This window comes from Tamandua tetradactyla, chromosome 5 (genome assembly GCF_023851605.1).
Source record: "Tamandua tetradactyla isolate mTamTet1 chromosome 5, mTamTet1.pri, whole genome shotgun sequence".
Taxonomy (NCBI): domain Eukaryota; kingdom Metazoa; phylum Chordata; class Mammalia; order Pilosa; family Myrmecophagidae; genus Tamandua; species Tamandua tetradactyla.
In genome coordinates, this window is record NC_135331.1 from 113168795 (window position 1) to 113191013 (window position 22219).

The 22219-nt window shown below is 36.6% G+C and overlaps 1 protein-coding gene across 1 annotated transcript in view; it reads left to right on the forward strand.

Annotated features, from left to right (window-relative positions):
- Nucleotides 1-19044, forward strand: part of TINAG (tubulointerstitial nephritis antigen) — an 84303-nt gene extending 65259 nt beyond the window's left edge. The window contains exons 10-11 of the mRNA XM_077162116.1: nt 11499-11544; nt 16885-19044. Of these exons, the coding sequence (XP_077018231.1) occupies nt 11499-11544; nt 16885-17019 (181 nt within the window). The 3' untranslated portion in view covers nt 17020-19044. The remainder of the gene's footprint in view (nt 1-11498; nt 11545-16884) is intronic.
- Nucleotides 19045-22219: the final 3175 nt, after the last annotated feature.

The window sequence follows — 22219 nt, forward strand, 5'->3', positions numbered from 1 at the left end:
GGAATTGAAATCTCCAACTCTTATGGTAGATGTGTCTGTTTCCCTTTTCAGTGTTTGCAGTGTTTGCCTCATGTATTTTGGGGCATTCTGGTTCAGTGTATAAATATTTATGATATGTTTTCTTGTTTAATTGTTCCTTTTATTAGTATATAGTGTCCTTCTTTGTCTCTTTTAACTGTTTTACATTTGAAGTCTAATTTGTTGGATATTAGTATAGCTACTCCTGCTCTTTTCTGGTTGTTATTTGTATGGAATATCTTTTCCCAACCTTTCACTTTCAACCTATGTTTACCTTTGGGTCTAAGATGTGTTTCCTGTAGACAGCATATAGAAGGATCCTGTTTTTTAATCCATTCGGCCAGTCCATGTCTTTTTATTGGGGAGTTCAATCCATTAACATTTAGTGTTATTACTGTTTGGGTAGTACTTTCCTCTACCATTTTGCCCTTTGTATTTTATGTGTAATATCTAATTTTCCTTCTTTCTACACTCTTCTCCACACCTCTCTCTTCTGTCTTTTCATATCTGTCTCTAGTGCTCCTTTAGTATTTCTTGCAGAGCTGGTCTCTTGGTCACAAATTCTCTCAGTGACTTTTTGTCTGAAAATGTTTTAATTTCTCCCTCATTTTTGAAGGACAATTTTGCTGGGTATAGAATTCTTGGTTGGCAGTTTTTCTTTTTTAGTAGTTTAAATATATCATCCCACTGTCTTCTTGCCTCCATGGTTACTGCTGAGAAATCTACATGTAGTCTTATTGGGTTTCCCTTATATGTGATGGATTGCTTTTCTCTTGCTGCTTTCAAGATCCTCTCTTTCTCTTTGACCTCTGACATTCTGACTAGTAAGTGTCTTGGAGAACCTCTGTTTGGATCTATTCTCTTTGGGGTGCGCTGCACTTCTTGGATCTGTAATTTAGGTCTTTCATAAGAGTTGGGAAATTTTCAGTGATAATTTATTCCATTAGTTTTTCTCCTCCTTTTCCCTTCTCTTCTCCTTCCGGGACACCCACAACACGTATATTTGTGCGCTTCATATTATCATTCAGTTCCCTGAGTTCCTGCTCATATTTTTCCATTTTTTTTCCCTATAGTTTCTGTATCTTGTTGGATTTCAAATGTTCCATCCCCCAGTTCACTAGTCCTAACCTCTGTCTCTTGAAATCTACCATTGTAGGTTTGCATTGTTTTTTTCTTCTCTTCTACTGTACCTTTCATTCCCATAAATTCTGTGATTTGTTTTTTCAGACTTTCCATTTCTTCTTTTTGTTCATTCCTTGCCTTCTTCATGTCTTCCCTCGATTCACTGATTTGGATTTTGATGAGGTTTTCCATTTCTGTTAGTATATTCTGAATTAGTTGTTTCAGCTACTGTATCTCATTTGAACTATTGGCTTGTTCCTTTCACTGGGCCATATCTTCAATTTTCCTGGTGTGACTTGTTATTTTTTGCTGGTGTCTAGACATTTAATTACCTTAATTAGTTTATTCTGGAGATTTCTTTCACTTCTCTTACCTAGGGTTTTCTTGCTAGATGAGTTTGTTGTCTATCTGTTCTTTGACCTTCAGTTCAGCTTTTTCTGGGCCTCTAGCTTAAGTTTTGTTTAACAGAGGGTATTTTTTCAGTTCTTGTTTTCTTGTTTCTTGTCCTGCTTGTAAGGTGCCTTTTCCCTCCCCACCCTTAGGAGGGTCTACATAGGTATTACAGACTCCAGCCAGGTTTTCCTGGACTAAACTGGCCTCCTATCAGGGGGAAGGAGTCACCTGCGTCAGTTTTCCCTTAGGTTGAGACCCAGCAGGTTGAAAGACTTTCCTGTGAAGTCTCTGGGCTCTGTTTTTCTTATCCTGCCCAGTATGTGATGCTTGTCTGTTTGCGGGTCCCACCAGCAAAAGATGTTGTGGCTCCTTTAACTTTGGAAGGCTCTCCCTGCTGGGGGTGTGGTGGAGACAGAGGAGAGGTTGTAGGCTGGTTTTAATGGCTTCAAACTGCCAAGCCCTGGGGTATGAGTTCCTTGAGAGAGGGATTCCACCTAAGTTGGGCTTCACCCCTCCCCTGGGGAAGGCACATGTGGGAGATAGCCCTAAAAGCAGTCTGTTTCTGCTTATTTCTGGGGCAGTTGCAGCCCGAGTAGTCCCACCGCTGAATCCAGAGGCAGCTAAGCCTCCATAGAAATAGCCACAAAAACCTGTTTCATCCCCTTTCTTCTTTTTCAGTTAGCCCAATAAGCGACCTCCACCTTGACCAGTTTCACATGAGCTGGGGGCCTATTTTTAGTAGTCAGAATTTGTTTATTAATGTCACAATTTGTGTTTGGTTGGACTCAGTCCCTGCTACTGTTAGAGTCTCTTTCCTTTCCCTCTGGGAAGCCGCCTGTGGGGGAGGGGTGCTGGGCACCAGGCGCTGCGTCTTGGGGAACTCACTGTTCCGGAGGCTCGCAGCCGGTCCAGCTGGTCCAGACTGGGGTACACTGTGTGTCTGGTCACTATCGTGGCTCCGGAAGCAGTTCTGTACTGTTTCTGGTTGTTTTATAGTTGTTCTGGAGGATGAACTAAAACACGCACATTGCTAAGCTGCCATCTTGACCCAGGTCTATTTATTTTTGATCCAGCTCACTTCGGGAGCACAGGTAGATGAATAAGGATGATAAGAGAAAGAGAAATGTGACTATAGGAAGAAGCAAGTAATTAATTTCTTTGGTATATACAATAAACTTTTTCATGAATGACCTTTGATAACATGATTCTATTTATACCAAGATAGCCATGTAACACTTCCAGAGTATACAGACTCAGTATGGTTAGAAATAATTATTTTCTAATTAGGAAACTTCCAAAGAAAAACTTGACATATCAGCAAATGGGTCGATTGAATAAAGTGAAAATAGGCAATTCTTTAGATTTACAGAAAACTGGAGGCAGTGAGTTACGCAAAGACTGAGGTAATACTTGAGTGTTATGAAATTGCTTTCAATTACAGGGAAAATATTTATTTTCTATCTTCTTGCTGAGGTTAGCTTTAATGTCCATGGTTGCTTCAGATTTGGGGAACCTAGGTGACAGAATTTCATTAGTCCCTGGTACAGTGCTACCTTCCAAAGTCAGTTTAATAAATTCTTCTTGGTGATTTTGTTTATAATCTTTTATCTTCTGTGGTGGGTGTTACCCTCGCAATTCCATACATGATTGAGTCTCCATGGTGGTTAGGGAAGTCGTTTGTTTGAATTTCCAGAGATGTGGGTGGAGGAGCCATCAAGGGTAAGAGGCACGGTGACCTCTGACTTCTGTCTGTTAACTAGGTTATGATTTGGTTCTCCTCTGAAAAAAAGCACTTTCAGAGTCATCAGTGTACATCTGTAGCATGTGATGCAAGGTTACCATTTCAGAATCTAGGATCAGGAATTTATCCTATATTCCAGAAATATGACCTAAAAAAGATGATTCTGATGAATGAAAGAAAGCACGAGGTTTTCTTAAAAGATGTGTGTTGCTATGACAATTTGCAATGTCTTCTGAGAACAGAAATATGTAGGATATTACTGACTACTTCAATAAGATGAAAGAGAAGATCAGGTCAAATCTATGCTGCCATAAAAAGAGAAAGGTTGCAGAAAACTGAATTGTACAGATGATGAATGAGTATCACCTGTGCTGCTAAAGTGACAACTTTAATTTGTTTGACAAAATAAAGGCATTAAATATTATTCCTTTCCATCCCTATGATCATAATAACTGTGCTTATTAAATTTCTCAATAAAAATGGTATTGTTAGATGCCAGGTATGCCACACTGATTGGAATGTTTCTATCATGACCAAACTGTTCTCCATGACCCCAACCCACACGTTTCCATATTAGTCCGTCCTACTTGCCATCACCAGCTTTATCTTCCCTGGCTGCTGCCTACATTTTTCCTCCTTCTGAACATTTCAAGGCCAGCTTCTTGCATTTATTGATGTTCTTCTCTCAGGCATTCTCTCATTTCTCTTTGGCATATTCTGTAAATTATTCAATCTCTACCATGCCTTCCCTCTTCATCACAGCTGAAAATGGTTCCACCCTTTTCTGAATTTTTCTAGCCCTAGTTTTTATTGCTTGCACTATTTAATGCTGGTAATTAGACCCTGTTACTAACTTAGCCATTTTCCATATGACCTTGAAATGCCCCTTAACCTCTTTGGGCCTCAGCTGCCTTATCTATGAGGCAAACAGATTGGATTAGACCAAGATTCATTTTGTGGGCCTTGCGGTCTCTATTGCAACTACTCAACTCTGTCATTATTAGATACAGGCAATAGGTAAATAAATGGGTAGGGCTGTTCCAATAGAATGATACAGAAACAAGCAGCAGCATGAGTTTAGCCCGAAAGTTGTAGTTGGCCAACCTGTGTAACAGATCATAATCTCTCCAGTGCTAAGGTTCTATGAGAAGATGAGGAGCCAGTTCTATTTCTAACTTCTAATCCTGACAATAAAGGACTAACATTTTCCCTCAAAGTATTTCTTCATAAGACATTACCCTGGTTAATTGTCATTGATGGTGATGAATGATTTCCATCTTTGCTCTCCCCCTCCCCGGTTCATTTCACATGATTCTGGGCATTTTAACACATATTTTGTCAATAAAGTAAATGCAGAGGGATGGTTCTCTCAGTTCCAAAGCAGATCATTCCGACCAGAGCATTAACAGGGCACAACCTAGTCATCAATTTCCTCCATACTTCTTTTCTTTTTTAGGTTAAGTTTCCTGCAATATTATATTTGTACTATTTTTGCTTCTGGATGTATTAGGGTAGGGCAGGATAATGGATATGATAGGCACTCAATAAATAGCATCAGTTGGATGATTAATTAATATTAAGAGCACACAATCAATAGTCTGTGACATTTTCATGCTAAAACTGATCTTTCAGAAATCTGTCTGCTTTGCCAATCTGTGATAAAATGTGTAGCTCATTGGCAGAACATATCAATAAAAGTACCTCATCTTAGATTCAGTGAATGCTAGCTTGATTTATACTTTTTTAAGCAGAAAATGAAGGGGGAAAATGCCCTCACTTAATTTTGCTTTCTCATGTAGTTGATTTTCGCTTAAGTTTGATTTAGCATTAATACAAATTTTCTGATAGCTCTCTATCACATCTAACACTGCCACATTCACTAGGTATGAAAATTTTTTGAATGAAGGTACTAAACATCTTTGGTAGAACGTTCATTGTGTTAAAAAAGCATAAATATTTTTGCCTCATTCTTAGTGCACTTATCTTTCAAATCTGTTTATAAAAAGAGCTGAGATTCTATCTTAAGTCTTATCTCTAAAGCAAAATCCTATACCCAGAATAGTTGCATAATTATTGGCTGATGGTCCATCTGGTGATTTCTTTAAATCTGTATCCTACTGAAATTTCAGTTCCTTAATAAGAAAGACTGGAGATACAGATTATTCTTTCTTGGGTATTTGTTCTGTTTTCCTCCAAAATGTCCTGTTCAAATAGGCTGTTCTACACAAAATCTCTCTACATTTCCACTGTGCAGAAAACTTGTTTTTTTGTCTGTTTGGATCTATATTTGCTAATACATAGTTTGTCTGCCCAGAAAACATGAATTTGAAATCCTGTGATCAGTCTATTGGGCACATACTGGGACCCCAGAAAGAGAGAATCTTCAAAGGCATAAATTTTTTTTTTTTCTGAATTTTTCTGTTTTGGATAGATAGATAGATTACACATGGATGTATGGATGGGTAGACAGATAGATAGATCTACTATTAATGTATTCAAACTTTTTTTCTTCTTTTAAGATCAGATTCTTATATGGATGTGAGACCTGTTTTAAGAAGCTTAATCCTTAGGCAAATGTGACCACATAACTCCTCATACTACAGAAACACTCAGACTTTCCTTGACTAGTCAGCTGTCCCTGTGTCTTTTAGTGTTCTACCTGACAGAAACCCTGAAAAGCCATGAATTTAAAGATTATTATGCAGAACCACTATCATTAGAGATAATTCAAAAGAAGATGAAGCAACTTTTATAGTCTTAGGCAATGATAAATCAACTTGATTGTCAGGAACAAATCTCTCGTGTAATGTGAAGTACACCTCAAGAAATGCCACATTCGATGCATTTGCTCATTCAACCTTGAAATCCTGGAGTTATCCTTGACTTGTTCTTCTCTCTTTTCTGTCCATATAAATCAGCCAACCAATTCAGTCATTTCTACCCCATAAATAGCTCACAAATCTATACCTTCCTCTTCAATTCACTCTCTCAACAAGTATTTTTTTAGGGCTGCCCATGTGATACACACTGTTCAAGGTATTGGAGGATAGAGCGGATAAAATAATAAACGATATTTTCCCTACGGATCTCACATTTTTAGTCTGATTTTTATCATTTCATGCCTGGACTTCAACAATTATCATTTACTTCCAGTCTCCTTTCCCCTGGAACCATCCCCCACATAATACCAGAGTTGATCTACCAATAAACACTCTGGATCATGTTATATTTTGCATTTGCATGACTCCTCATCCTCAACTTGATGGATGCCACACTTGGTATCCACTGTCACTCTACAGCCTGAGCCAAAACTGCCTTTCTAACTTCATTTCTTCCCACTTGTATTGCTGTTCCCAATCACACTGAACCAGGTGCTGCTGTTGCAGTAGGGTGAAAGGAAGTGTTCCTGGCTTCCCCATGACTTTGCATTTTCTCATTATGCCTGAAATTCTGTACTCCCCAATTCTACATGAAGAATTGCCACTCAGCTCGGTGAAGGAAGCTTTCTTTGCCTTCTACAAATAGTTCATCTCTTCATCTGTACCTCATCAGAATTTTTTAAACATGCCTTTTTAAAAATAGGATTATAGACTTCAAATTATCCGTATACTTTTTTTTTGTTTTTCCTTTTCCACCCTCGCTGTAAGTTGTCGGCTTTTTGAAGGCAGAAGATATATATCTTCTTTATACTGTATAATAGTTTGTTGAATAAGGCAGAAATAAATGGGTGAAGTACACAAGAGATTCTGTACTTTCCTTTTAAAAGAGATATTGATGGGAATATCAATATTACTTCAAGAAAGTTGTTTCTTCAACTCTTATTTACCACATCTGATCCTGCTATAGCTGGATCTTTGGACCACAGTGGCAAAATCTACCAAGACTAACAGAAACAAAATAAATCAGCATTTAAAATCTTATCCAAGTTAGTTTATCTGATCCAATAATTTTGCTATCTTCTATTTTTACCATCTTAAAACAGGATTTTAAGAAGTTTAATATTGCGTCGCACTGTTGTCTAAATTAATGATTTTTAACAGAATTTGAGCTTTACACCATTTTAAAGAACATCATTTTTAAAAGGAACGTATAAAAATTCTGATAGTCTTAGGAATGCAAAATCTTGCATCATTCTTTCATAGGTTTTAATACTTTATTCTGTAGAAATTTATGTATTCTCCATAGCAAATTTTCAAATTTTGTAAAGGAGTAGTATTTCTAAAACTACTTAAAAGTGAACATAAAAGATGAAAATATGTTTGCAGTCAGAAATAAAACCATGGAATCAAAGTAGGAAGAAATGCAACAGGAAGAAATGCAGCAGCATTCGGACTGCACTTGGTGGTTTCTGGGCTATAAAACTGCCCAGGTTTTTTCCATACCAGCATTCTCCCAAATGTCACCAAACTTGGAGAGAAGAGAAGCATTAATGGGTCTTAACAAATAATTGAAACAATTTAATTTAATGATGCAGAAAAAAAGTTCAAAAGAACAGTATAAAGTTTAAATTGAGTAGAATCCCTTGAGGAGAAGAAAGATGGTATTAAGATCTCTCAAGCTTATGAGCCTATTGTACAACTTGTTTTAAATTAGCACATTTATGGAAACAATCTCTGCAGAGTAAGTTTGAGATTATGGTCTGTCTAACCAAGTATTTGTAATTCATATTTAAAATGAAGATGTATATGTGAAGGAAAGGAAAAAAAGTCTCAGTAGTTAAGAGCAAATATGAATGTAATGAAGATCCTCATGTTCTCTAAGAAAGCTATTGACTTATAAGAAGATCTTTGTGAAAAAAAATATATATATATATTTCTAGAATTTCCAGACTATTGATATTATAGCAGCAAAGAGTACTCAAGCTCAATTCAGAAACATAGATATATTAGAGGTAAAAAAGAAGCCTCTGAAGGTTAAGAAGAGAGGAGTTCTCTCTTGTATATGATAATATAAGTAGTCTTGCTTTGCATTAAAATTTATTTTTGTTTGAATAAATGATTTAACACATCTGCATCAATGTGCTGTGATAATAGGAAATTATCTGGGGCAAGACGATTGTTCCAAGTCTTCCAGGGCATAGGATATTAAGAAAACAGCCACAGGTCTTTTTCTCTACAACCCTTCATTGCAACGCTATGGGATATTTGCTTACGATCTTAGAAACTGTCTAGAGGAGATAGAAAAGAGCAAAGATAGTTGAAGGTTGTAGAGCGAACACTAGATCCTGTGATGGATAAAACTTGCTTGTCATTTGACAAAGAAGCTGTAGCATAGCAAAATTGTCCACAGTTTCTTGTGGCGAGGGATGATACACTTTTTTCATCTGAATTTCGCATAAATATTACCACCTTTTGTTTATAATTTCTTCCCACAGGCATCTGAGTATTGGAACTATTAGAGTCAACTGCTTTATTTTATTTTCCTCTTTTACCCCAGTAAATATCTTGATTAATTTGTTTTTCTGTCTGTTTTGAGAATGTTTATAATAATTTAAATGCTGGCATTCTCTTTGAGTTTAAAAGTGTCAAATAATGAATCTTAAAGCCATGATAAACAGCAATATTCCTTGAAAAAAAATCACAGCAACTCCAAGGGGTTGATATATATACAAGATAAGGATTTTTCTGTCTTTTATATCACTGAAAATATTATTTGAATGATCTAAACAAAATATCTAGGAATATAGTGAAAAATGTTGCATTGAAAAAATGTGAAAATCTCATCCTAAGGCAGTTTACATCACTTTTAAAGTATTTCATAATACTAGAATAAGAAAGCTTATTCAACTACCTTCTGAAGTGCCTGTCCTCCTTTGTGATGAAATGTTTTTTTCCTTAGAATTTGTTACTCTGTGACCCGTTGGTAATGAAATTCTATGAGGCCATCATTTTGTTGATATTCTTAACCCAACATACAATGGTGGACCTTAATATTTTAAAACTCTGTCTCAAAATTTCTGAGATTCCCTAGGGGTATCTCAGGTGGGTGTATTAATATATGCCGTATTTATTTTAAGGTGTATTTTGTTTGTGTGTCTTTTCTCTTCCCTCTATTAAATGCTACTTTTATCCCCTATGCCTCAACTTCAGTGTTTTGGAGCCCAAGAAGCTTGAAAGATGTTTCAAAGTGGGAAAGAAAACCTTTATCCATTTTGGTGTTCCCATCTGCTTGGGTGTTATTAAAAAGTTTTATAGAAAATATAGAGTTTTTAATGAAGTAACTCTTTCAGGTTTTAAAAACAGTGAGTCTGACTTGCCCCTTCCCCACATGTGAATTCAGCAACGTGTAGTATAGAAGCTGATCGAGTTCCCGGTGCCTGCCCATGAAAAAAAAAAGTATAGAAGCTGAGCTTGGACAGATATAAGTGACAGAGAATAAGTTATGCTCTTAATTCGTCCTATTGTTGATCAAGTTCTTGTTACTGGGTCGAGCTTGTCTGGGTCTGGATACCTCTTCCTTAATTGGGAGTTCTTTTTTGGAAGGTTCCTTCGTGCCTTAAACAGAACTTCCCCTAACTTCTAACCACATTTGGTGGGATCTTAGATATAGGGTGCCTTGCCTGCCTGTATAATTTCAGAATTGATTCATTCTTTAAGGGTTATTATGATTCAGTTTGGTATTTCGTAGTTATAGTAACTGATATCCAGATTACCTGAAAGGAGGTTTGATTGAGTGATAAAAACTTTTTGAAATTAATTTGTAACCAGGATGCATGAGTGGAAAATGAGTAACTGGAAGTTTCATATGTGATTTCCTACTTGAAGTAGGTAATGGTCTTTGAAAATTTGGGGGCACATTTTATTGTTGTTTATTTTTTGGAAAAGCTACAAAGATGCATAAGCCATTGTAAATTTGCAAAATGGTTTTGGAATTTCAGGGAGTTTGAACTTAACACGTTAAACTTCATGGAATATCTGCAACCTTCAAAATCCCCATTCCATCCCTAGCATGTAGCAGAAATAAGAGAGAGATGGCAATCAATGTGATTACCACTCTTAGCCTCTACCAGGAACAGGAGAGAGCAAACTTGTTCTTTAGAGTTTTCACACCCCCTAAGTAGTATTTATATTCCCTCATTCTCATGCTAAATGATCCAAATACATTGACATATTTTGTTGAATGCTCCAAAAAACCCTACCATAAACTGTCATCCTCATGGAATGTATTCTTGTTGAGGTATAATCATTTTATTCTGTACCCTATTAAAAATAGTCCTCTGAAAACTGCCATGTTGGAAAATATTTGATGAAAAATTGTGCATCTTTTCCAGGAATGTGAGTTCTGTAATGGCAGGCCATGATTTAGCTTGAACTAAACTCTGATGTTAGGATTTTAGGTATTAGGGTGGGTTGATGGCAGATACATGGGCAGAATTGCATTCTCACAGCTCTTCAGATCACATGAAAGTGGTGATCAATACGCTTTTTGTCACACTAAATCGGTACTGGTCAGGATGTGCTGCAATTGGGGACTATGTTTATAAGTAAAGTCAGACAATGATTTAAGAAGAACATGGGATTTGGAGTCATGGCTCAATATTTTCCAAGTTTGTGGGCAAGTCTTTACTATCTCATCAGTAAAATGAACAGTCAATAACTTTTATTTTATTGGGTTAAGTAAAATGAGATTCTTTAGGTGCATGTGAGATAATGTAAGTACATATTTTTACATACACTACAAGGAACTATGTTGCAAATGAACTGGTACTGGGAACACAGGATTTGATTTTTCAAATGTCCGTGTGTATACAGAAATTGACCAATTTAGGTGTATAGCCACTTTATAAAGTAATATGTTCATACAAATATTTTAAATCTTTCATTTTCAAAACTTATTTGCATTTCAATTGTGATTTTTATCAATAGTCTTGGAGATTTTCAGTTTTTCCCCACTTAGGGTACGTTTCAGAAGGCTAGATATAAAGTGAGGAGGTCACTTTTAAATGGTTTAAAATCTCTGAACTTCCAGTTGCCTTAGGACCTCTCCCCTTTGGTTAATAAGTTTGATTTCCAGTCATTTGGATATGGATGAATTTACTCTGAGCAAGTAAGTAATGTAATGGTAAAGCACAATTCTATAGGACAATGATGATAGTTCCAGAGTAAAACAAAGTGGAGCAAAGGAAAAGAGAAAGGATACATGATAGACAATAATTCACATTTTCTAAAGAATTGAATCGAATATTTTTAACCATATCAATATTTTGTATTATGATTGTCTACAGATGGGGCACAATGAGAGGAGCTCGCGGGAGGAAAGAAAAATTTTGGGTATGTACCTCTTTCCAATTTAATTCCAGCTGCCAAGTGAGTTGTAGCACACAGCATGCAATAACTATTTGTTGACTGAATGAATGAACATGCAGAGGGAATCTTTTTATAATCCTATGACCATCAGTCAGATAATTTCTATCCTAAAACCCCAATCACATAGATAAGTACAGAGGGGAATACACATTCTCTTTCTCTCCCTCTCTTTCTCTCTCTCTCACACATGCACACACACACACATAGACGCGCATTCACATATAGTCAACACGTACATGGCCACTAATCTTTTTAACTACTTTGTCATAGTTACTATCAATGTCGAATTCATAACTTATCTTTTTTTAAAAAAAAATTACTTCATGGGAATAGGGGCAGGATTTCTACCTGTTGTGATTTTTTGGATGAACTGTTGAATGTGAGTGGTAGGGATATAAGAATCAGATGGAAAAGTATGATCATTTATTAGAATGCTCACTTTGGTTGGTTGGCTTTCCCTCCCCTAGGCTGTAGACCCATCTTGGGTCAGGAGCATATCTGTATTACTTACCAAGGAATCTAATGGGCAAAGCATAGTGGTTGGTACATAGTAGAAATATAATCAGTATTTGTTGAATGAATGAATGAATAACAAATCCTGCAGTCAGTAAAAATTTGTTTTCAGTAAAATAATTTTTTTTTAAATTTTGTATAGAACTTAATATTAGTTTAATTCATATTTGAAATATTTAAGTATTATTTTGTTAAGAATTGTGAAGGGTCTGACATGTCACCCAACTTGCACAGATGTACGTATAATAATGCCTAAACACGAGAAACCTGGATCAGGAAAAAAGAGCTTTTAGTGGATACCCACAACCAGATCAACAGCCAGAGTAACATCCCAGCATTGGGTCTTCCATGCCTTAGTCCCATGAGGTGATGTGATAAGAGCCAATGGGTTTTTCAACACAATTAGCAGGTTATACCCTGTAGATGCGGGAGAGAACAATGGATTTTCTCCATTTATGTTGAGGAGAGAAATGTTTCCTCTTCCTGAAAGAAGAGGGAAATCTTTCATTAATTTATTAAGTCAGGATGGAAAAGATATTGCGTCCTCATATTAACACAGGAGTGGAAATATTTCTTTTTAAGGGCCAGATTAACACCATATATCTCCAAATGCTGAGCTTCATACCTTTTGACATATAAAAACCTAGGGAAATAGTTTTCCACTCTTCCTGGCACCTTAAGGCTTGATTTAGGATCTCTCTGGACTCTATGGCCCTGTCGGGAAAACTAAGATGTATTTTATTATCCTTTTGGATCAGAACAATTAACTACCAATGGCTCTAGATCTAATTTACATGCTGTTTTAAGAATAAAATATTTCTGGTAGAGACAGCAAATGCTGCCTATCTTTATACATTTTTGTGTCTATAGGCTATTACTTTTTTTTGAAAGAGCACTAACAAATACAGGAAAGTTTTATTTTCCCATGAATATATATGAGAGTGTTTCAAAATATTTACAAATGTGCCTACAATATACTAAATTATAATAAAAATAAATAAATGATTTTCACTGCTGGGTATAATTTCCACTAGCCATAAATTCTACTAAATAAGGAAGAAAACACCAACAGAATTAATTTTCAAAACTTTTTTTTAAAAAGAAATAAGACAGCTGAATCTAAAGTGAGTTTTCTTTCCTGGAAGTATTTGCTAGGCTTGGGCACAAGCTGAGGATTGGAGCTGCAATAGACAGAGAAAGTCCTCCAGGAGGGAAAAAATGCAGCTGGATTGGAACCTAGAGGCATGGGAGGCACTCACCCATTTCTTCCCCTGGGAAATGTACTGGCTGCTAGAGAAGTGACAGGAACTATGGAGGGGGGACAGAAAGGAGAGTGAGATCTCCTACAGCTATGCAGTGCGTCGGAGACAGTGTCACCTCAAGGGAGTCTGAAACAAACACGTGACAGACATAACCCTTGAAATACTTGGAAAGCAGACATGGACTGAGTTTAATGAAAGCTTCAATCCAGCCCTGACCCTACTCAATTCCTGGATGAATTGAGGTAATCAATCCCACATTGTATCTCTCTAGGAGAAGAAAGTGCTAACCCTCTTTTGTGGGCAATAATTTCAATGTCACTCTCTATAATTATAATAAACTATCAAACATGCATTTAAAATCTATGAGATGTAAAGAAGCAGAAAAATGTGACTAATAATCAAGGAAAAAACTATCAAGAAAGCAATGTATGTCCCTTTAAATGAAGGTTTTAAAAAAATTATTATTATAAAAACATTAAAGAAAACATGGGTGAAAAGATAGAAAATTTCAATCCATAACAACACATGAAATGATTGCTAGAATTTATGAGTGTACTGTCTGAAAATAAGAATTCATATACTATGACATGGATGAATCTCAAAGATACCATTTTGAGCAAAAGAAGTCAGATACAGGAGAGTATATATTGCATTCCATTTTTATAAAGATTAAGTACAGAAAAAGCTAATTGATGGGAGAGAAGAGGGCAGATGTTGACAGAAAAGGGACATGGGAGACCTTCTGTGGTGATATAAGTGATTTGTGTTGTGATTTCAGTGGAGGGTAAACAAGCATAAACTTCATAGTCACATATAAAAATATTCTGAACTATATATTAATTCATTTTCTACACGAGTGTACCATATATCGCAATACAAAAACTTTAGAAAGTTTCTTCCCTACATTGTCACCCATTCCTTTATAATTAAATTAAAAGTCAAGGTATTTGATAGAAACATGAAAATAGGTGAGGAAATGAGAGAAAAGAGAATAATAAAGATAAATAAAATACATGTCCTGAGATGCCTTCTTTGTAATGCTAATTTGCAAAGCACTACACTTCATAATTATGTTGCTTTCTTGCAAATATGATTAGTTCTTATTAGCACATAAATTTTATTTGCTTATAATATCTTCACTTACCCTCTGTATTTCTGTCAAAAATCTAATGATGAGATTTTGGATGGTCATAACCTTTAGAACATCCAATCTATAACCGGTAAAGTACTATATATCATAGTTTCAAGATTTAAAAAATACTAATATTCCTAATAATTTACCTTAGAGTCTGACCAATTTTATTCCACTTCACAATTTTTAAAATACACATATTGGAACTGACTAGAAAATATGGAAATTGGAATTTAGTTTAGTCCATTGTTGCTAAAACTCTCACACACATGGATGTGCTATTTTCAGCTAACTCAATATCCATTCCATCTTTGAAGTGGTAAATTGAATTCATAATTTTAGACACAGCTTTGAGAGTACTCCTTTAAGGTATCAAGACTGATTAAGGAGGCAGAGTTTAAATGTTAAAAAGAAATGCTGAGACTCAGTCATTTCTTAAAGCTGATGTTGTTATAACAATTTCTGATGCTCTGTGAATCTGCTCCTCTCAAATCTAAGAAAATGATGAGTACTCAGTGCAATACCACATGTCTTAAGAATATTAGTGTAGATCGTGTCCTCGAAAAATTTCCATCTTAGGCCCCTTGTAAGGTAAATGCAAGGCAATTGTGGGTTCTGTTGTAAATTATCTGATTTTTCAAGGCCCATGAATAATTTCCAGTTGTTATTCTACTGGGCTTTTCTGCTGCATATACTTGTGATTAATTAATTCCCTTCCTTTGTGTACTATTTTGACCATCCTTATATTTTCAACATACTTCATTAATATTTTTGCCCCACCATACGCTTAGTCACTCAAGCTTTAAACCCAGTGGTCCTTCTTGGCTTATCTCAACTCTCTAACATCCCCATATTTTAAAAACAGAAATAAAAAAATAAAGAAAATTACAAATTCCTGTTGATTTTACTTTTGGAATACTTCTCAAGCAGTGTTCCTATCTCTTTTGGTTTGCTAATGTTGCCAGAATGCAATATTTCAGAAACGGGTTAGCTTTTATAAAGGGGATTTATTAAGTGACAAGTTATAATTCTCAGGCCATATAAGTGTCCAAATTAAGACAACAACAAGAGGATAACTTCTCGGAGGAAAAGCAGCCAATATCTGGGTTCCTTTGTTACATGGGAAGACAGATGGCAATGTCTGCTGTCCTCTCTCAGCTTCTGGTTTCAAAGGGGTCACTCAGCTTCTGGTGTCTCCTGGGGCATTTTCCTTCTGTATCTCCAATGGTCTGTGTCCTCTACAAAATGTCCCTCTCTTAAAGGACTCCAGTAAGTGGATTAAGACCCACCTTGAATAGGTGGGGTCACATCTCCATCTAATGAAAAGTTCCCACCCGCAATTGAGTGGGTCACAGCTCCATGGAGACAACCTAATCAAAAGGTACCACCCAAAACATGTCTGCCTCTGCATTATTGACTTTTCTGGGGTACCTTACAGATTCAAACCAGCATACTATTTCTCTCCCTATTTTTCCTGCCTCAATTAGAACACACAACTTGGATTATTACAAGAATCTACTAGCTAGCCTTTCTATTCCTTGTCACTACCCTTTTAAATCCATCCTCCTCACGCTGAATAATCTAAGCCAAATACAAAATTGTCCTCCTCCTTCCCCTGCTGGAAGCAGATTAATGACTAGATGTCGTATACCCATTATTTCCTCGGGATGGATGACTTGTCCTTTCCTCCCCTTCCAGTCCTATAGCTTACTAACCTTGCTCTTTTATGGTCTAATCACAACAGTTTTACAATTTTATAGCAGAAATATCTCCCACTACTTTGTGTAGCTTCATGCTTTGGTGCTTATGGTTTACTGTTTCTCTTTAACTGCATCTCTGTTTCCTCCATTTTAAAAACTTTTGCTCAAGTTTTAATCTGCATTTCATGTGGCATTTCTCAAGACAACTCCAAACCATCCAAGGAAGCAACATGCACCTCCATTAACAGTAATAGTAATCTATGCATATTCTCCCTTGCACTGGCCTTACATTGGTTGTCTTTCATTAGACCATAAGCTCCCTGAACAAATGACAATGTGTCATTTATCTTTGTTCCTTTGGTGCCTGGTACAGGGCTGGTCATATAGCAGACCTTTATAATTGCAGCTTGAGCATTTCCTGATTCAAACTCTCCTGTCTACATGACCTTCATACTCTGGGGTCTCAGAAGTTTAGCCCAATTCAGCCTATTACCAACAGAGGTATACATGCATATTCATGAAAGAGATGAGCAATAAAACAATTTTATTCTTATGCATACAATATATTTGGCTCTTAAGAACTATAGTCTATAGTAAGTCAAAGGCATTTAACTATATATGAGTTTCCTGTGTTTTAATAGGCAGGCTTAAAAAATATCAAAGTATGATACTTAGCTTTTTTCATTTTTTTCTGCAGATTGCTGCCAATTCCTGGGGAAAGTCATGGGGAGAGAATGGCTATTTCAGGATTCTTCGAGGAGTAAATGAGTCTGACATTGAAAAGTTGATTATCGCAGCTTGGGGCCAACTGACAAGTTCAGATGAACCATAACCTATCATTAAATTTCCATAAAACCATGTATTTAAGTAATCCCTTAAATTGGAGCTTAGCAATGTGAGGTTCTCTGTGACAGTGGGGTCTTTGTCTCTTTACCTTGCCGTTATAATATACCTGTTTTCTTATTTCACCCTGGGCTCTACATGGCTGCTTCCTTTAAATTATTGAGTATATGAAAACACTAATAGAGCACAGCTAAGTGGCTTAGATGCCTTTAAAGTTACCAGTTTTTCTTTTTTGTTTTCCTTCTCTCGTGACATTGCACTTTTTGCCTTCACTACTTCACAAATTATGTGATGGTAACTAACTTAAATGTTCATTGTTGTTTGCAGAAATATTGTGGTCTCTTTTTTTTTTTTTTACCAAAGAGGACTTCAGACAGAAAGCAAATGGAAACTCACGAATTTCCCCATTTTCCCACCTTTTTTTCAACCAAGTAATTATTTCTTAATTCATATCTTACTTATGCTTTGCTGAAAGCGATGCAAACAGATTGTTAATTGCTTTTTTTAAAGTCAGCATTTTATTTCTTTTCATTTACCTAAACCCAGTTTGTAATCTGCTTGCAAAAGGAAAGTAAGTCTCCACAGGAAATACCTACTGTTTATGATCTGTGCAATGGACCATGATGTCGAAAAGATGTTAAGTAATGTACAGGCTTAGAGGCTAACAATAGAAGTACAGTCTGGACATACATACACCCCTATCTTTGGAAGTCACTGAGCTTTGTTTAAAGTCTATTAAAATCAACTGTATAACTGTATTTGGAAAGATAACATATTTACCCCCAAAACAGCAACCTGATGCCATGAGTCAGAAAGAATAAATACACTTTTATCACAACCGTTTCGCAGTTCACTGCTTGAGATTCTAAAAAGGAAGCTAAACTGGCACTAATTTGCATCTAATTTTTATTTTAGTTTTCTTTGGTTAGAGAAACAGAAATAGCATCAGCATAATGGATGAGAAAAGATATAATCTTTTAATAATTCATTGGCATCTTAAATGACAAACAAATAAATGAAGAAACAAAGCTGATCATTAAGTGAGTGCTGCCGGCCGATTATAATTACAATGGAGGGATATCCTTGGCCTGAATTTATGGGCTATCTGTGGTGGTAACTTTTGGTGTGAGATTTTTTATGTTGTTATGCCCAAAGAAGCCCTGATTAGATAATCTCGGCATGCTGAAAACGTGAGGAAACAGAACACAGAAAGGTAAAGTATGGCTGCTGTTGTTTTCTCCATGAATCACTGCAGCTTTAAAAGAAGAAGCATCTATTTACTTGGTCCTCCCCTAGAAAATATACCTGTGAGTGAGTCACCTTGTTGGGATGGCTGCTGTCCCCCAGGATGAGAAATAATTTGGTGTTGGCTCAGTCTAGGTTCCTCTAGAAGCAGGCCCTAAAATGAAGATTCAAGTGCAAATAAGTTTGTTTGGGCCTTGAAGGGAATGCTGAGACAGGAGTGGGGAAGGGAGCCAGAGTAGTGAAGGCCAACAGTAAAGGTGGGGATACATACAGTTCACCACTGTCGGCTGCTAGTTGTTATCCCCCTGGGATTATCCCTCAGATTTACTCCACCTAAAAAATGAAGTGTTCCTTGTTTGAAAACTATTCTCTTGAGCCATGATTTGCGATTTCTCTGTTCCTTTGACCTATATAAGGGTGGGAAAGCAGGATGCATTGTCAAAAATAACAGCAAAAGACACAGGCAAATAAATGTAGGTTTTGGTAGCTGGCCGTTAGACTGATGTCACTGAAATGGTATAGTGAGGTGATGCTGACAGGGCACCATGAGTGTCTCTACTATAGGGGTTAAAGTTCTTTAAAATATTCCTTAGATGCTGAAGACTGCTGACGTGATAAATTATAAGTACCAGATGACTAGCATCCCTTTTAAAAGCATTTCTGGGATTAAGTTGGTCCAATCTCACCCTTCTTATTCTAATAGATGAAAGCTGTTGGAATTCATCTTCACACTGTTCTCTGTGGGCCTAGATTCTGCGGTATTAAAATTTCCTACCTATTTTAATGATCCCAACTGATGAAAGGAAAGAAAATACCACAATAGTAAACCCATAGAAATGCACAGGATGTGTTCTCCCAGCAATTATAAACTTACAGCAAAAGGAAAGACGGGAATGGTGGAGACAGAAGTGGACTGACGGGATGTGGGGAATGTTGTTCCTGAGCCTTCCCTCGAATGAAATTCCTTCTCAACTTTCCAACTTTGAAGAATGTATTTACTTCTTTTTATTATTCTTTATTTTTATAAGGTCTTGGGTCAGCCTTCAGAAAATATTGGTTGGCATCTTCCTTTGGCCACTCCAGCGTCTGAGTAACTATTTGTAGTATTGATTTGACCAGTGAGTAGATTATCGACTCCTACACTGTGGCTTTTCTTGACCAGTCTGTGAGCCCTGCAGTCTGGCTTGAGCACATTTGGTCCGTTTCTCTTTAGAATTCCCATCTGTTTCCATATATGAGGTTATATTGTTCTGTGTTCAGAGTTTACCAGAGAAACATTGTGTAAAAAAGTAATGTGATTCAGCCAGGACAAACTGTTTCAAACTGTGAACTGAAGCGTTGTGAGCACTATGACATGGTTTTCGTACTGTTCAGTTAGAAATATGTGACTTTGTGGATCTAGTTGTAATTGATTATTGTGCATAGTTCTTCTTGGAAAAGGAGGGAATGGTCCCAATTGAGAACACAGAATTCAAATTTGGCCATTTCCCTTAGTTACATAATGTTTCTGTGGGTGTCACTAGGAACCATCATAAGAAAGAAGTTAGGAAAGACCTCAAAGATAGAGCTTGTGTCCTTCCCTGGTTTACAGTGTTGTGTCTTACCTCTTTTTATTTTAGCTAACGAAAAGACTTCCCAGTTACATTAAAATCATTATTCACAAGTTCTCTTAATAATGTATAAGATGGAATGAAGTGTGTTTTTTTTTTTTGGAGTTCAGTATAAAGCAAACTTCTCTCAGGTTTAAGTAGAAAGGATTTTAGTGAAAGGGTTTGGGAGAAAGGTGATGCAGAAGCTGAGAAGCCAATAAGGAATAGTGAGCCAGAACAGAAATGAACACCAGCAGGAGGTGCCATCACACAGACTGAAGAGCCAAAGTGAGGAGATGGGTTCTTGGAAACAAGGGGCTGGTGTCACCCCCACAGTAGCTGGAAACATGACTAGCCCATCTGGTGTGAGCTGGAACCATGAAAAGACTTGGTGCTCCCAGAGTTGCCACCCAAAGTAGAGAAGAATGGGAGAAATACTGAGGTTTCTCCCCTCTTGAGCACTCCAAATTCCCATCATTACCTCCCATTGGCTGATCAGGCTGAAAGACAGCTGATAGAAGAGGCTGTGAAACTCAGTTGTCAGGCGTTAGTTCCTGTCCCTCACTAGATACAAAGCAGAACAGGATAAGGACAAGGAATAAATAGGAGGATGAGTATAGGAAACAAATATTTAATTCATTCCATATAGTAATTAGAAATTAATACTTCAGGGATAATTCATCAATGGTTAACTAAGTCCCTGAACTCAGCTCCTTGGTTAATACACGTGTGTTATATATGATAATGTTTGTTGTTGTATGCCTTTTCCTTTGATTAAACTCTCGTGACCTATAGAGAATATAATACCATTTATGTAGGGAAAGGTTTTTCCCCCACCCTTCCTCAGTATTTTCTAGGGACACTGATGGATGCTTACTATCACTGCCTATAAAGTGGATTGTGATGATCAGATCTCAGAATATCTGTTGAGAGATGGGGGTGGGTGTTGATTCCATTTTCAAAAGAAAAAGAAAAGGAGGAAAACAGGAGTAATATCTCACAAAGTACTGATTTCTAAAGTTTATTGAGAGAAAAGCATCAATCCATCAGGTGCCATTGTATTAAAAAGAAGACTCCTAAAAAACACACCAAGATTTTATCCTCAGAGAAGTCAATGAAAGAGAAAAAAATCAATCTAACATAGTCAATAATGGGATGATTGAACTGAAGGAAAAAGCTTCTCCATTTTTAGTCATGAACACTCCTATACATAATTTTAATGATATATCTATTAGAAATGTTTAAAGAATCATTGACAGGATAATCCAAAAATGTTGGATTCTCCTCAGAGACACCCTCAGTAAGAACCCTCTTAGTTAGAAAAAGAATGGCAGGAACTTTTCCCTCCATAACCTAACCCCTGTCTGCAACCTCTTGTGAATAATTTAGTTCTGTGTTTCCCAATATATGTTCCCTGGAAGACTTGTCTACCGAGATTATAAGGAAGACTTGTCTACCGAGATTAAGTTGCATTGCATTTAAGATATATCTTGAATTATTTCCTCCATTTTAAAGATGCACAATTCACAATTCACGATTAGGCCCCTGAGAAGTCCTGCAGTAAAGTTTAGCAAAGCACAGCTAGATTTTGGTCTTTACTAAAGTGGCATTTACACACAATATTTTATGTTGATCAACATATACAATTAGATACAATGGCTCCACATATGAGCACAAATACTCTTCTACTAAAACTCACCATTAAATCACACATTATCCATTCAATATTTACTACATGCCTGCATTGTTCTACCCACTGCACTGGGTACCAGACATTGAGCCAGTCGACCCACAAGAGAACCCCTTCCCTGTCTTATCTCACAAACTGCTCTTTTCTAAACACATATTGGGAGATACTGGCCAAGAAGCAGTTTTTGAACAAAAAATTCCATAATGAGCTTTTAGGGAGATGTTTGCACCCTCTAACCTCTCAGTTTTGGTATAGCGGGGATCCTTTACCATTATCTACAAATCACCCTTAGTGCCAGTATTAAAAGGCAGCCTTAGGCTGGATGTATCACAGGACTGAGCCAGTCTGAAAGTTCTGGGCAATGCATTGAATAAATCAAAGATTGTGCTGGATTAATGCTATTGTAGTGTGTGAGAGAACTGTCCTTCAGTGAAGTGTGTTTTCAGAAAAGTCCAAGTTTCCAATGATCCTTACTTCAAATATGTTCAGATTTTATTGACTCAGTGAAGGACAATACGCTGAAGATCTTTGTCATCTGTAAGGGATACAATCCAAGATTATGATAATCCACACAAATTTATTTTCTTATGAGATGTGCAGCTTTCCTATGGTGAATTACAAATGACTTAGTAAAGTTATCAAACATAGAAAAGCTTTTGGGACCC